Source organism: Salvelinus namaycush, chromosome 42 (assembly GCF_016432855.1).
Source record: "Salvelinus namaycush isolate Seneca chromosome 42, SaNama_1.0, whole genome shotgun sequence".
NCBI classification, from domain to species: domain Eukaryota; kingdom Metazoa; phylum Chordata; class Actinopteri; order Salmoniformes; family Salmonidae; genus Salvelinus; species Salvelinus namaycush.
Genome location: NC_052348.1, coordinates 19979737 through 19997236, shown reverse-complemented (window position 1 = coordinate 19997236; position 17500 = coordinate 19979737). Strand labels below are relative to the sequence as shown.

The window sequence follows — 17500 nt, the reverse complement described above, 5'->3', positions numbered from 1 at the left end:
ACAGTATCCATCTCTCGCTCTCTCGTACAGTATCAATCTCTCTCTCGTACAGTATACATCTCTCTCTCTCTCTCGTACAGTATCCATCCCTCTCTCTCTCGTACAGTATCCATCTCTCTCTCTCTCGTACAGTATCAATCTCTCTCTCGTACAGTATCCATCTCTCTCTCTCGTACAGTATCCATCTCTCTCTCTCTCTCTCTCTCTCTCGTACAGTATCCATCTCTCTCTCGCTCTCTCGTACAGTATCAATCTCTCTCTCGTACAGTATACATCTCTCTCTCTCTCTCGTACAGTATCCATCTCTCTCTCTCTCGTACAGTATCCATCTCTCTCTCTCTCGTACAGTATCAATCTCTCTCTCGTACAGTATCCATCTCTCGCTCTCTCGTACAGTATCCATCTCTCGCTCTCTCGTACAGTATCCATCTCTCGCTCTCTCGTACAGTATCCATCTCTCTCTCTCTCGTACAGTATCCATCTCTCTCTCTCTCGTACAGTATCCATCTCTCGCTCTCTCGTACAGTATCCATCTCTCTCTCTCTCGTACAGTATCCATCTCTCGCTCTCTCGTACAGTATCCATCTCTCGCTCTCTCGTACAGTATCCATCTCTCGCTCTCTCGTACAGTATCAATCTCTCTCTCTCGTGCAGTATCAATCTCTCTCTCTCTCGTACAGTATCAATCTCTCTCTCTCTCGTACAGTATCAATCTCTCTCTCTCTTGTACAGTATCCATCTCTCGCTCTCTCGTACAGTATCAATCTCTCTCTCTCTCGTACAGTATCCATCTCTCTCTCTCTCGTACAGTATCCATCTCTCTCTCTCTCGTACAGTATCAATCTCTCTCTCGTACAGTATCCATCTCTCTCTCTCTCGTACAGTATCCATCTCTCTCTCTCTCGTACAGTCTCCATCTCTCTCTCTCTCGTACAGTATCCATCTCTCTCTCTCTCGTACAGTATCCATCTCTCGCTCTCTCGTACAGTATCCATCTCTCTCTCTCTCGTACAGTATCCATCTCTCTCTCTCTCGTACAGTATCAATCTCTCTCTCTCTCGTACAGTATCCATCTCTCTCTCTCGTACAGTATCCATCTCTCTCTCTCTCGTACAGTATCCATCTCTCTCTCTCTCGTACAGTATCCATCTCTCTCTCTCTCGTACAGTATCCATCTCTCTCTCTCTCGTACAGTATCCATCTCTCTCTCTCTCGTACAGTATCCATCTCTCGCTCTCTCGTACAGTATCAATCTCTCTCTCTCTCGTACAGTATCCATCTCTCTCTCTCTCGTACAGTATCCATCTCTCTCTCTCTCGTACAGTATCCATCTCTCTCTCTCTCTCGTACAGTATCCATCTCTCTCTCTCTCGTACAGTATCCATCTCTCTCTCTCTCGTACAGTATCCATCTCTCTCTCTCTCGTACAGTATCCATCTCTCTCTCTCTCGTACAGTATCCATCAATCTCTCTCTCGTACAGTATCCATCTCTCTCTCTCTCGTACAGTATCCATCTCTCTCTCTCTCGTACAGTATCCATCTCTCTCTCTCTCGTACAGTATCAATCTCTCTCTCGTACAGTATCCATCTCTCGCTCTCTCGTACAGTATCCATCTCTCGCTCTCTCGTACAGTATCAATCTCTCTCTCTCTCGTGCAGTATCAATCTCTCTCTCTCTCTCGTACAGTATCAATCTCTCTCTCTCTCGTACAGTATCAATCTCTCTCTCTCTCGTACAGTATCAATCTCTCTCTCTCTTGTACAGTATCCATCTCTCGCTCTCTCGTACAGTATCAATCTCTCTCTTTCTCATACAGTATCCATCTCTCTCTCTCTCGTACAGTATCCATCTCTCTCTCTCTCGTACAGTATCAATCTCTCTCTCGTACAGTATCCATCTCTCTCTCTCTCGTACAGTATCCATCTCTCTCTCTCTCGTACAGTCTCCATCTCTCTCTCTCTCGTACAGTATCCATCTCTCTCTCTCTCGTACAGTATCCATCTCTCGCTCTCTCGTACAGTATCCATCTCTCTCTCTCTCGTACAGTATCAATCTCTCTCTCTCTCGTACAGTATCCATCTCTCTCTCTCTCGTACAGTATCCATCTCTCTCTCTCTCGTACAGTATCCATCTCTCTCTCTCTCGTACAGTATCCATCTCTCTCTCTCTCGTACAGTATCCATCTCTCTCTCTCTCGTACATTATCCATCTCTCGCTCTCTCGTACAGTATCAATCTCTCTCTCTCTCGTACAGTATCCATCTCTCTCTCTCTCGTACAGTATCCATCTCTCTCTCTCTCTCTCTCGTACAGTATCCATCTCTCTCTCTCTCGTACAGTATCCATCTCTCTCTCTCTCGTACAGTATCCATCAATCTCTCTCTCGTACAGTATCCATCTCTCTCTCTCTCGTACAGTATCCATCTCTCTCTCTCTCGTACAGTATCCATCTCTCTCTCTCTCGTACAGTATCAATCTCTCTCTCGTACAGTATCCATCTCTCTCTCTCGTACAGTATCCATCTCTCTCTCTCGTACAGTATCCATCTCTCTCTCTCGTACAGTATCCATCTCTCTCTCTCGTACAGTATCCATCTCTCTCTCTCTCGAACAGTATCCATCTCTCTCTCTCGTACAGTATCCATCTCTCTCTCTCTCGAACAGTATCAATATCTCTCTCTCTCGTACAGTATCCATCTCTCTCTCTCGAACAGTATCAATCTCTCTCTCTCGTACAGTATCCATCTCTCTCTCTCTCGTACAGTATCAATATCTCTCTCTCTCGTACAGTATCCATCTCTCTCTCTCTCGAACAGTATCAATCTCTCTCTCTCTCGAACAGTATCAATCTCTCTCTCTCTCGTACAGTATCCATCTCTCTCTCTCTCGTACAGTATCAATCTCTCTCTCTCTCGTACAGTATCCATCTCTCTCTCTCTCGTACAGTATCCATCTCTCGCTCTCTCGTACAGTATCCATCTCTCTCTCTCTCGTACAGTATCCATCGCTCTCTCTCTCTCTCGTACAGTATGTCTCTCTCTCTGTGGTACAGTTTATGTCTTATTAATGTATGTGATTCATTTTCATTGTTTCAATTTTTATGTTGGAGAGGATGGATGGAGGGCAGGCTCTGCTGTCGGAAGAGAGCTGCTGCATGTTTCTAGAGGAATGGAGGAGAGGGTGAAGAGGCGAAAAGAGAGGAGGAGAAGAGAGGAGGGGCGGGGAGGGAAAGCATTGGATGGCAGAACAGAGGGGAGCAAAGAGAGGGAAATGAAAGGAGAGGAAAGAAAGGGGGAGGAAAACAGAGAAGAGGAGGGATAAAGAAAGAGAGGGTGACTAGGAAAACAGGAGAGGGAACTGAGGGGAGAGGTGGAGAAGAGAAGAGGATGAGAAGAGAGGAAAGTATAGGATGAGAGGATGGCATGGGAAGAGCAGAGAGAGTCATTCTATTTTTAGGGTTTACCAGGGCAACCGTAAGGTGACCACAGGGGGGACCGTGTGGCACCGGACCCGGCTTAGAGGAACCACACTGTGACCAGAGCCTGTACAGCTAGACACACCTCAACACTATCACTGTCATACAGCCTGTAGCATTATGACATCATGTAGCACTGTCACTGTCATACAGCCTGTAGCATTTTGACATCATGTAGCACTGTCACTGTCATACAGCCTGTAGCATTATGACATCATGTAGCACAGTCACTGTCACACAGCCTGTAGCATTATGACATCATGTAGCACTGTCACTGTCATACAGCCTGTAGCATTATCACATCATGTAGTACTGTCACTGTCATACAGCCTGTAGCATTATGACATCATGTAGTACTGTCACTGTCATACAGCCTGTAGCATTATGACATCATGTAGTACTGTCACTGTCATACAGCCTGTAGCATTATGACATCGTGTAGTACTGTCACTGTCATACAGCCTGGACTAGATACACCAAGACACACTGCACCACTTTCACTGTAGCTATGACTGGTCTGTAGCTATGACTGGTCTGTAGCTGTGACAGGACTGTAGCTGTGACAGGACTGTAGCTATGACTGGACTGTAGCTGTGACTGGTCTGTAGCTGTGACAGGACTGTAGCTATGACTGGACTGTAGCTATGACTGGTCTGTAGCTATGACAGGGCTGTAGCTGTGACTGGTCTGTAGCTATGACTGGACTGTAGCTGTGACTGGACTGTAGCTATGACTGGTCTGTAGCTGTGACTGGTCTGTAGCTATGACTGGACTGTAGCTATGACAGGACTGTAGCTATGACTGGACTGTAGCTATGACTGGAGTGTAGCTATGACTGGTCTGTAGCTATGACAGGGCTGTAGCTGTGACTGGTCTGTAGCTATGACAGGACTGTAGCTATGACTGGTCTGTAGCTATGACTGGTCTGTAGCTGTGACTGGTCTGTAGCTATGACAGGACTGTAGCTATGACAGGACTGTAGCTGTGACAGGACTGTAGCTATGACAGGTCTGTAGCTGTGACAGGTCTGTACATGACTTTCCATGAGTTTAACTATATCAAAGTGCTTACACTCTCAGATAACATGCTAATCAGTGTGTGTGTGTGTGTGTGTTTGTGTGTGTGTGTGTGTGTGTGTGTGTGTGTGTGTGTGTGTGTGTGTGTGTGTGTGTGAGTGTGTGTGTGTGTGAGTGCCTGTGTGTGTGTGTGTGTGTGTGTTTGTGTGTGTGTGTGTGTGTGTGTGTGTGTGTGTGTGTGTGTGTGCGAGTGCCTGCGTGTGTGTGTGTGTTTGTGTGTATGTGTGTGTGTGTGTGTGTGTGTGTGTGTGTGTGTGTGTGTGTGTGTGTGTGTGTGTGTGTGTGTGTGTGTTTGTGTGTGTGTGTGTGAGAGTGTGCGTGTGTATGTTTGTACTAGCTCAAGGTGCCTTTGCCATGAGGAATTGTGTGTGAAGTAAGTCACACACACACACACACACACACACACACACACACACACACACACACACACACACACACACACACACACACACACACACACACACACACACACACACACACACACACACACAAAATCCCTTACGAGGTACACAGAACGCTCCTTTAGTCCCTACCTCGTTCCCGTAGGTTCCGGAACAGTTTGGACGTTCCCTGCCACACCGCTGGAGTGTCTACCAAGGTCTTCTCCAGTTCCTGATGTCAACAGAAACAATGCTATGAGTCTCCACAGACACACACCCACTCCATGTCCAAAATCACACCCTTTTCCCTACATAGTCTACTACTAGTCACCAAAGCCCTATGGGCCCTGTTCAAAAGTAGTGCACTGTTTATTTGACCTTTATTTAACTAGGCAAGTCAGTTAAGAACAAATTCTTATTTTCAATGACGGCCTAGGAACAGTGGGTTAACCGCCTTGTTCAGGACAACAGATTAGTATCTTGGGGAAGTCCAATGCTCTAAGCACTAGGCTACCCTGCCGCCCTAAATAGGGAATAGGGTACATAGGGAAGAGGGAAAAGGGTGTCATTTGGGATGCAGCCCATGAGTCATGACTTTAACGTTTAGAAGTGTCACTGTCTGACTAGAACATACAAACATGCTATGCTGTTGCTGCATGTTAGGAACAGATGGGGGATCTTAATTTGATCACCCTGTCGCAGGAGAACTTCCACACTGAAATTTCAGATTTGATTTTCCCTTACGAAAAATGTATCAATCCCAACAAAATTGACCATTAATTATAATCCACATAATAATTCACATTTCCTGTTGCTGTAGAATTATTTTCCTGCTGTAGCAAACTGGCTTAAATTAAGATCCTACGTCTGCAGTAGCTTGTATAGGATAACATGGTTCCAAGTCAATAGCTGCTGCAATACTACGGCAGTGGGGAGGCAGGTAATCTAGAGGTTAAGAGCATTGGACCAGTAACTGAAAGGTCGCTGGTTTGAATCCCCTAGCCGACTAGGTGAAAATGTGCCCTTGAGCAAGGCACTTAACTGTAATTGCTCCTGTAAGTCACTCTGGATAAGAGAGTATGCTGAATGACTAAAGTGTGAATAGGGAAGATGGCTATTCTGTATATGTACGGTATTACAGCAAGCTGTCAACTAATCATCACTAGCCCTGTCTAAAACATTCAATATTAATATGTTTTAAATATACAGTTTATCATCACTAGCCCTGCCTAAAACATTCTATATAAATATGTTTTAAATATACAGTTTATCATCACTAGCCCTGCCTAAAACATTCTATATAAATATGTTTTAAATATACAGTTTATCATACATTACATGTATAGGTAGGAACAGGAGTTTTATAGCATAGCTCTTCATCAACAAAAATACTAACTGTTCTCAGACCTGTTTAGTGAGGGACATCCACGGCTTCTTGTCTGGAGGAAAGGGAGAGAGGGAGAGAGATAGAGAGAGAGCAAGTGAGAGAGAGAGAGAGAGAGAGAGAGAGAGAGAGAGAGAGAGAGAGAGAGAGAGAGAGAGAGAGAGAGAGAGAGAGAGAGAGAGAGAGAGAGAGAGAGAGAGAGAGAGACAGAGACAGAGACAGAGAGACAGAGAGACAGAGAGACAGAGAGACAGAGAGACAGAGAGACAGAGAGACAGAGAGAGACAGAGAGAGAGAGAGAGAGAGAGAGAGAGACAGAGAGAGAGAGAGAGAGAGACACAGAGACAGAGAGAGAGAGAGACAGAGAGAGAGAGAGAGAGAGAGAGAGAGAGAGAGAGAGCATAACGGAGTGTGTGTGGGCTGGATCAGATAACATCAGTATGAGGGGTTCCATAGTCATAATAACACATCCATACACTGTCACCATAGACCTATTACAAGGCCATAAAGTGCCCTCTGCTTAGCTTTGTACTGTAGCACTGTGTCTGTCTGGGGCAATGTTCTAGTAAAAGTGCAGATTTGTTTTGGTCTTTATAAAGGGGTGGTCTAATTCAACCTCAAAGGAAACATTAGGTGGCCTATGACACACACACACACACACACACACACACACACACACACACACACACACACACACACACACACACACACACACACACACACACACACACACACACACACACACACACACACACACACATACACACACACTTTAAAAGCCCCATCTATCCCATTCTCAGTTGGGAGTCTGGTCCGTGTACTGTGTGACAGCATTAACCATCAGACTAAACAGTGTTACACATGCCCGTATCTTCTGAGGTCCACCGGCTATGAGCTATCTGTTAAGAAACCTCCCAAAACAGAGGCATTACACTGGCAGAGGGAGAAAAACAAACCATGGGCCTTTCTATGTCTCTCATAGCAACCAGCGCTATGTAGCGCCGCTGAGTCGGGCTAGCTGGCTTATACAGGGAGTTAGTGTGTGTGTGTGTGTGTGTGTGTGTGTGTGTGTGTGTGTGTGTGTGTGTGTGTGTGTGTGTGTGTGTGTGTGTGTGTGTGTGTGTGTGTGTGTGTGTGTGTGTGTGTGTGTGTGTGTGTGTGTGTGTGTCAGAGTAGTACATGTTAATGACAGTGAACTTCAAATCTCTGAAAGGGCTCTCTGGATTTAAATGTCAGCTTCTAGGGTTGGTGGAAATTCATTCAACTCTCAGTCTGCTTTGTCAGGATGATTATATGATTATATTCAATGGTGGTTTATTAATAGAAAACTCTTGTATTTTTTGCTGAATTTTTTGCCCAAAAAATCATCTAGGGCCCATATCCACAAAGCATCTCAAGTAGGAGTGCTGATCTAGGATCAGTTTGGCCTTTAAGATCATAATGAACAGGATTATATGGACAGATCCTAGATCAGCACTCATACGCTGAGAGGCTTTGTGGATACGGGCCCTGGTCTCTATATGCAGCGCTATTTAAGCCATGCAGAACATTATAGATCACAAAACATAACAGATAAAAAGAAAATTCACTTAATGAGGCATTGGTGGATCGATATGAACTGAGTTAGTGAAACTATTATTTTCTAATTGGCACCATTTTGGATCCGGAAGGTTGGTAACATACATTCCAGGTTAGAAATCATCGTGGAACTTTTGGAGCCAAGATGGAGGGCCAGTTTCCCAAAATATTATCATACATGTGGTAACTGTTTCCTAGTAGTACATACTCCGGGGCTCGCTCATGGTGACGGACTCGATGAAGTTCTGTGGGGTCATGTAAAGCTGTCCCTCATATTCCACTGAGCTGAACAGACGGAAGCGCTGCTCGTGGGACGACATGTACACGTCCCCTTCCTCAAAGTCAAACGGCCGCGTCTGGCAACACACAAACAGACAAACAAACTGCTTGGTTTTGCTTATGGACAATTTAAAATGCAATGCACTGTGGACTTGAGCATTTTGAAACCGTACTGTAATATCTTTCTGCCTGGGCCTAAGGGTGAAGAAATAAAAACGAGCCTTTCTTTCTCAGTGATTCTCTCTCTCTCTCTTCCTGTCTCTCGCTCCCTCCTTCTCTATCAGAGCTGTGCTAGAGAAATCAAATATCACCCTCCGCCTGGCAAGCAGCCCTCCAATCAATACTCTAGACAGTAGCCAGAAGCAAACAGCTCCTCTAGAAAGACAATACTGCTGATACTGCTCCTCTCACTGTCTCTCGAAGATGCCAGCTAAACCAGTCCATTTCAACTTTCTTTACTACACTATCCCTCTTTCTTTCCCCCGAGCACCCTCTCTCCTTCTCTCCATCCTTCTATCATCGCTGTAATAGAGAAATCAAATATCACAATCCACCTGGCAAGACCAAGCAATCCTACAAGCAATGGGCTACTAACGAGAAAGTCTCAAGAACAGCCTTGCTGTTGAACAGAATAGTATCTCTTCTAGAGAGACAACACTGCTCACACACTGTCTTCTTGAAGATGCCAGCTGAACCATTATCGTGTCCTTGCTTTGAATGAATTCTTAGCGGCATCTTTATTTGGGTCTCTCTGTCTATAATTAGATCCACCTCTGGCTCTTTCACACAAGGCATTGAGGGAAAGACAGCTTGCCTGATTAAAATACACCAAAGTGCCACTGCGCAAAGAAAAAGAAACGACTTCTTGGGTTGTAATTAGAAAAGGGTATAAATAACGAACTAACTCTGCTGTGCCTGACGGGAGGAAACGATGAACAGAGGTTTTCTACTTTCCGCTGGAGCCCAATTTGCATACAGATTCATTCATAAAGCTTTCATGAGGAGTTTGTGTTAAGGGATTTTTTTTCTTCTCCAAAGGCATTAATTGAATGGAGAGAAATGGAAGGACATTTCCCCAGAGAGGGGTAGAAGAAGAAGTCACTTCCTGGTTTGACTTCAGGGGTTTTGGATGGATTTGACCCCCCCCCCCCTGGCCCTCTAACTCTGATTAATGCTCTGGGTTTGTACAAATAACTTAATTCACTACTACTTAATATTTCTGATAAATGAATAAATACGTCCATCATTCCAACCATTCCATCACACTGTGGCATGCATTCCAAGCAGTAAATGTCAATGTCTCCAATGGGACTTTAATATTTACCCCAACAGTGCCTTGTCAAGCAGAATTAGGCCTATACAGAAATCAGTAAAAGGCATATGTCTGTAACCTACATGCATGTTTAAGTAATCAAATAAAAGTTAAGAGAATTCATTCAAAAGCTCTTAGAACTGCAATAGAAAATGTTGTTTTGAGTACCCACATAAGGGCATGTAAAAACAAGATCCGAACAAAGTCATCCAGACCGTGAGAACCAAAATATGATATCCTTCCACAAGTGGGGATGATTTGAAATAGTTGGTTGTTTACATGTACTTTCCATTACCAATTAAGTTGGTCATGGGATAAGAAATAACGAGCATATGTTTATAATAAAATTACAATAAGAAATCCAATTGTATTATTTTGTTAGGAAGTTACGAACAGTCGTTGGCATCCTTTGCGATAACTACGTCAAAGGGGCGCGCGCGTGTCATTTCAGCACTGTCTCGAGCGGAGAGCGCCCTTCCTTCTTCAGTGTGCCTCGATATCATCTCTGGAAATAGTGGGCCTATTGTTTCCGTTGTACAGTAAAGAAATGACACAATTTATCCGCTCAGAGAAAAATGTAACTAGTAGCCTAATAGGCTGTGGTTTCCAAACAACATTTCAAAAGAAGAACATATTACTAAAACACATTGAAATAGGCGCTTCTCGAATAGGCGCTTCTCGAATTCTCAGATCACGCTCACCCACGTAGGCTATAACACATTCATGACAGAATGGCTTAGACAGCGAGTTTGTATTCTGTCAACATACGAATACTTTTCGGGGACAAGAGTACTCGCTGCGTGGCATTTTTCATAGACTATTTTGTCAAAGCACATAGTGTAAATTAGAAGTCTATACCTTTTGCTGTGCTTCTACAGCGGAAAGGACAGGGAGCAGGTCGCGGCCACTGAAGCTATATCCCATCCTCTTCCTGCATCTTTGACTGTACATGTCGTTGTACAAATAAAATGCCACCGCTCCCCCGGTTGCGAGACACATCCCAACAGCGAGGCATCTCTGTGTCCTACCTCCGGTAGTCGTCTGAGCGCCGCGGAGCTCGTTTCTCGGAGCGGACCAGACATTTAACCTGTTTACGATTGAAGCCAGTCTGCGAAAAGCGGCCATTGTTGTTGCTATGATGAGAGTATTGAAGGGTAAACGTATTCTCACTCCTCGCGAGATGTGGATCATATTCTCACGCCGATTCACTGGAGTTTGGGATGCTGCGGCTCTGATCGAAGTTCTGCTTTGAACCAGCCACCAAAACAGATGGATATGATGCTCTAATGGGTTTGGGACAGAATAAGGTGCTTATTTCTGAACCTTGGTGAATTATATACATAGCTGCGTTACTATTCTAATTAGAAGCCAATATTTTTTTACATTCAGGAGAATCAGGACCCATGCAAATTTTGACAAGCCCTATTCACACGAATGACAAGAGACTCCAAATAAAACATAATGTAGACTAGTAATACGTCGTTGTATTCATAAAAATATATATTTATTGCAAATCATGATCATGTTGTTTCATCATGATGTTACACAATAACTTCTTACAGCTGGATCAAGTACGTTTCGGAGTAAGACAGATAGTAAGAGAACAAAGATTGCTGCATTTGACTTACTCCATTGGCTATACACTAATGCTTTATATATCAACGTTAAGCCGATGGGTTCTTCAAGTTCCCTTTGACTTACTCCATTGGCTATACACTAATGCTTTATATATCAACGTTAAGCCGATGGGTTCTTCAAGTTCCCTTTGATGCCTGCAACCACCTGGTCATGCAAAGGCCTGTGTGGTTTTCTCCCCACTCCCATTTACAATATATATATATATATATTTAAAAACAGATCAAACAACACTGCATTTACTCTGCACGGAGCTCCACAATGTGCAGTGGGAAGATCTTTCAATGTGACCCTGGAAACAATTCATCTAATGCCAATGTCATCAGGAAATGTGGCATGTAATTGACGTCTTCATTGTGGCGCATCGATCCGCGCGCGCATATTGATTGATCGCTTCTGCGCCGTGCGCATCGATTTTGTTTCAAGGTATTTTGGGGGAAATCATAAATACTAATGAGCCCTGGGAACCCAACAGGGAGAGAAAGGTCCCCGGAGAGAGATGTTGATGAATCACCTATGTGTGGAAATGGTCACTAGGTCATTTGCAACCAGTCGATTCCCAGGCCCAGGCAGATGCATTGCATGCGCTGCTGCCCTGTACCCTATCAGTTAGACTCAGGTCACTGGCTGCCTCCCCTGTACCCTATTCTCCCATGCCAGAATCAATTCAATGCAATACATGTTAGGGCATAGGCCTATACACTGGAGACTATCTGTAAATGTAGGATCACTAATATGGGCAAAGTGGCTTGAACTATTTGATGCGCTGGTGGGCTACCATATTGTCCCATGCTCCAAATCAATCGAATACAATAGTCTACATAGGGATGGTGTTATTCATTGTATACACAACAGGCTATTTGTAAACGTTTATAATATTGGCAAAGTGGCTTGAACTATTGCGTTGTATTTCTGGGGGAACTCTCGGTGACGGTGTCAGGTAACCTCGGCCTATCTGGCTATTTTGAAGCTCTAGGTTCAAACAGGTTTCTACCTCCAAGTTCCCCCTGACTGTTGTTGGTCCCCTTACAAGATCTCTCAACTTTGATCGCTCTGGTCTTTGATTCCTATCCTCTTTAAGACCACAATTAAGAAGAGCGTGTTCAAAGAGGCCAGGAGATCAGTGGAAGATTGACAGTCAAGTGATGCAGTTTGCACAGATGTGCGGCTGGTTCTGTTTCTAAACACGCCGCGGAACAGCCGCTGGATTACATAAAACAAGCGCGGCAATAAATCAACATCTGTGCGCGAAAATGACGCACAAGAAGGGGAAGTTTTTCTCTCACCCCCAGCAGCAAATGACTGCACCTGAGTCACTCGAGCCGTAGGGTTATAAAGCGTTTAGGATGATAGTAATTATCTACTATATGAACACGTGCGCGCACGCACCCATACACACACAATAGAAACACAAACACACACCCCCTTAACACACACTGCTGCAGGGTATATATTTGTGGAGAACATAACACTCCTGACAGTCAGTGCAGTTGTCAACTCAAAGCACCGCCCCGCATCCCCTAGTCTTGTTCTGTTCTCCCCTCCCTCCCACCCATTGCCTCTCCACCTGCCATACGTCTTCCACACACACACAACCCCCCCCCCCCCCCCCTCCCCCCCACACACTCTCACACACACCTCTTCACTGGCTGCACTCGCCTAGTGCACCAAACCACTTGGAGCCAGCCAGGGAAGCCGTAGTGTTCTGTACGTAGGCTACTGCGCATTCCCCTGCGACACCATAGAGAAAACCTCCTTGATTCACACGGCGTTTTATTAAAGGATCAACTCTCATTGACTTCTCTCTCACTTGTTCTCCATTCTAATCGCTTACAGTACTTTTCATAATCCATCTATGGGATGATGATAATCGGCGATGCAGATGAAACTGAACATCAAAGGTGTGAGGACGGTCAAGGATCAAGGAGTTATGTTTCAAAAATAAATCTATAAAGCGTCTCATTAGCATACGGCAAGAGGGAATTTACATACGGAATATATTTAAAGTGGCGCTCCTCTCACGCTCGCACTCTTCATTTGCAGAACGCAGTGAGCACGAGCTGAGCACTCTCCCGGCAACCGCATCAACGACTGCGAGGGGAGGAAAACCCGGACGAACAAACAGAGCAAAGGGGAGTAGCCCGAGGTCGAGAGAGGAGAGCATGTGCTGAACTGAGGATAAACGGATAATATGCGGATGTAAATAAAACGCGTACTTGCAAGAGAGAGAAAAAACGCATTTGGTGACTGCGCAAAAACACACATTGACTCAGGAGGATCCCTCTTTCAGGAGCACAGCACGTTAACTTTTCTACCCGGTTCAAGGCGGCTGGTTGTGAAGCGTGCTGGGCGGTTGTTTCTGGTTTCAATCGTTTTTGTGATGGGGGCAGTGGGCGAGGTGGGTACATTTTCCTTGCACGGCCTGGATAGCTTCGGACACGGATCGCATTTTGTCCTGACGCCCGCGGGGGACACCCCCGGACTGATGAGCGAGCACCTGGTGTCGGCGGAGAGGTTGTCGCGGAGCACGCCGTCGGATCTGACGCATCTAAAGGGGATTCTACGGAGGAGGCAGCTGTACTGCAGGACCGGGTTCCACCTCGAGATACTGCCCGATGGCACAGTGCAAGGCACCAGGAAAGACCATAGCAGATTTGGTAAGCCATCAGAAAATATTTCGGCGCAATAATGCAGTTATTATACAGTTATGACAGTAGTATAAGGATTATAATTATCATTGTTATTCTTAGTATTCTGAATATGATTCTGAATAGACTAATTCTATTTATATTATGAATATTATAATGTTATGATTATGGACACATATACCTATTGCATCCTGTCTAATCTATAATGTGTGCATGTGTTTTTGTACCATAGTTACTATTTCAGACACCCCATAATATGTTCGCACATATTGCAACACAATTCATTTCCTCAATGGAGAATAGATTGGCAGAATTTCTTTACCTTTCATAACTGACCTTCTTATCAGCAAGATAGCAAATAATGCCTACTGATAACAGCTTCCATGATAGACATAAGAGTATGAATTCAGTACTAAGCATTGAACAATATATCCCTCAATGACTGGCTGAACTCATGCCCTTGTGACTTGTGATATCATAATATGTGATGTTAATCTAATGTTGTCCTGCTGGTTTGATGTGCAGGTATTTTGGAGTTCATCAGCTTGGCTGTGGGGATGGTGAGCATCCGTGGGGTGGACAGTGGATTATACCTGGGCATGAACAGCAAGGGAGACCTCTACGGCTCTGTAAGTATTTACATTAGTATATAGCCTACATGCTGCCTACATATACCCTTCATACTGCCTTCATATACTCTTTATACTGCCTAATGCATACCTACTGAAAACATACACCCTTCACACTGCCTACATATACCCTTCACACTGCCTACATATACCCTTCATACGGCCTACATATACTCTTCATACTGCCTAACACATACCTACTGAATACATACACACTTCACACTGCCTATTTATACCCTTCATACTGCCTGCGCACTGCCTTCATACTGCCTAATGCATACCTACTGAATACATATACCCTTCATACTGCCTACATATACCCTGCATACTGCCTACATATACCCTTCATACTGCCTGCATACTCCCTACATATACCCTTCATACTGTCTACATATACCCTTCATACTGCCTACATATACCCTTCATACTGCCTGCATACTGCCTACATATACCCTTCATACTGCCTCCTGCATACCTACTGCCTACATATACCCTTCATACTGCCTACATAAAGTCTACACTGATAAACTGTAGGCTACATATGATGTGTCTTGTATTCAGTGCTGCTTCTCCATTCTCATGGGCATCTCTGTGTAGGAGGTAATAACAGAGGTTACTATTCAGCATCAACTGAAAGAGAGAATTCCTCTGCCTCCTCTATTGTCCTGTTCATCTGGGAGGGTGATAAGATATGACCAACCAGCAGGTGGCATACATTTTGTTCTGCAAGGAAGTGTGTATTTGTGTGTGAGCATTGACACTGAGATAACACTGCTCTGTTGTGTAACATTTCACTAATCAACTCTCTTCTCTCTCCTCTCCCTCCCGCTCTCTCTCTCTCTCTCTCGCTCTGTCTCTCTCTAGGAGAAGCTGACAGCCGAGTGCGTCTTCCGGGAGCAGTTTGAGGAGAACTGGTACAACACGTACTCATCCAACCTCTACAGACACGGTGACCGGGGAGCGCACTACTTCGTGGCGCTCAACAAGGACGGCACGTCCAGGGACGGCGCCCGCTCCCGGCGACACCAGCGCTTCACCCACTTCCTGCCCAGGCCCGTAGATCCCGACCGTGTACCTGAACTCTACAGAGAGGTCCTGGGCCACAGCTGAGACCCGGTGGGAGTGTGTTGGTCCCTGCGACGCTACACACCCAGTACACTGCACCGTGACTCTCAGTACTCTCCTGTGAAGGGTCTGCATATCGTCAGTCTCCCTATGGCTTCCTATGGAAACAAAATGGAGGAAAGGTCGCTTGGGGGCTGTGGGGTGGATAGGAAATATGTGTGAAGCCAGGCCTTGTGGTCCCCGGTGCAGCCCCAGGAGAAAGGAGTACAGGTGTTTAATAGGGGCTTTTTGGCCAAAAGAGAGGCTGGCCTAGTGGCCATCTTTGTTTTGAGCATCGTGTTGGAAGGTGAAGGGATCACCTCCAGAGCTGCTGATGTCATCTTTCCGGATGGTTCTTCTCCACCACCCCCTGAGTGTATTCTGAGATTCTGATTGGTCAATCTGACTGTAGTGAAATGGGAGTAGGAGAAGAAGAGCGGATGGTCCTCCAGCGGAGTGTAGACTTTGTGTTCTTCTGTGGTACCCCAGGTGGACTGTTTTGACGAAACACTCTAGAAGACTTGTGAAGGAATTCTGTTCTGAACCTTTCGTGACTGCATTCTATTCCCTGACACGAGCAACGAGCATGGACGAGAAGAGAAAAAAGACTTACAAAATAACCTTATCCTGTTTCAGTTTTTTTTATTTATGCATTTTTCTGGGACATATATTTATTTTATATATTTATTTATTTTGAGAATATATTTTTTACAGGTATACATAAGATATTAAAAATAAGCCATCAGAGATGTATTTTGTGCCACTGTGTAAAGTACTGCATTTGACATGTCCTTTCAAACAGACTGAAGAAAGTCTTGTCCTAGGAGTTTTTATTTAGACAATGGTTTGTATAAGGCCGCGTTGTCACTATTCCCGAGCTTGTCATCATCGGGGGCGTCCATGTTTCTCTTATGTCATCAGAAAGAGCCAGAGTTCCACTGGGTTCCAGTGAGGAATAAACCTGTTAACACTTCAGATACACTGGTCTGTCTTCTTCATACAAATACAATAACATACAGTAATACTGAAACATGGTCTGATTACTATTATAAACTGGATGGTTCCAGCCCTGAATGCTGATTGGCTGACAGCCGTGCTATATCAGACCATATACCACGGGTATGACAAAACATTTATTTTTACTGCTCTAATTACGTTGGTAACCAGTTTATAACAGTTTATAACATAATAAGGCACCTCGGGTTTGTGATATATGGCCAATATACCACGGCTAAGGGCTGTTCTTAAGCACGACGCAAAGCGGAGTGCCTGGACACAGCCCTTAGCCGTGGTATATTGGCCATATACCACACCTCCTCGGGCCTTATTGCTTAACTAGATGATGTCAAAAGTGACATTTAAAATATATGCCACTTAAACTGACATTTTAAATATAGGCAATGTATAAACGTTTATATATTGCATGTTTCAGACTGGAAAAACAGGGGAATATTAACTCTTATTGGTTATCGAGAGGTTATTAAGTTATCACATGCTGTCTGAGTTAATTTTAGCATTGATGTCTCAGAGATGTTAAAATGACATACATGAAAATGATGTTTTAAAATCACTGAGATAATTCACCCCCCGCTCCTCTGTCCTCAACCCTGTACTGTCTCTATGTCTACTTCATTCCCTTGGGTCTACAATCATTTGTCTTTGAGGGTGACACCTGCTCTGAACGATCCATTCACCTCCAATACAAACAATACGACCTCAAAGCTACTTCCCTATCCAGCAGCTCTCTCATGTGGCAGCTCTGACCGCCGTCCTAGAGAGATGTGAGACAGACACAGACAGTCTCAAATGGCATCCTAGTCCCTATCTAGTGCACTTCTTTTGACGAGAGCCCATACGTCATATAGTGTGCACTTCTTTTGACTAGAACCCACACTATTCACTTGGCTCTTGTAAAAAACGTTTTAACTATATGGGGAATAGTGTGCCACTTGAGATTCAGCTTGTACACATGTGGACTGTTCAAAACTAGTGCACTATAC

At 44.6% G+C, this 17500-nt stretch overlaps 2 protein-coding genes across 2 annotated transcripts in view; one reads left to right on the top strand and one right to left on the bottom strand.

Annotated features, from left to right (window-relative positions):
• Positions 1-10435, bottom strand: part of micu3a (mitochondrial calcium uptake family, member 3a) — a 46190-nt gene extending 35755 nt beyond the window's left edge. Inside the window, exons 1-4 of the mRNA XM_038981374.1 lie at positions 10343-10435; positions 8102-8249; positions 6339-6370; positions 5085-5163 (exon numbers count right to left, since the gene is read on the bottom strand). Of these exons, the coding sequence (XP_038837302.1) occupies positions 5085-5163; positions 6339-6370; positions 8102-8249; positions 10343-10435 (352 nt within the window). The remainder of the gene's footprint in view (positions 1-5084; positions 5164-6338; positions 6371-8101; positions 8250-10342) is intronic.
• Positions 10436-13499: 3064 nt separating this feature from the next.
• On the top strand, positions 13500-15506 carry fgf20a (fibroblast growth factor 20a). Its single transcript, XM_038981226.1, has 3 exons — positions 13500-13776; positions 14293-14396; positions 15261-15506. Exons 1-3 carry the CDS (start codon positions 13500-13502, stop codon positions 15504-15506), a joined length of 627 nt encoding a protein of 208 aa, XP_038837154.1.
• The last annotated feature ends 1994 nt before the right edge of the window (positions 15507-17500 follow it).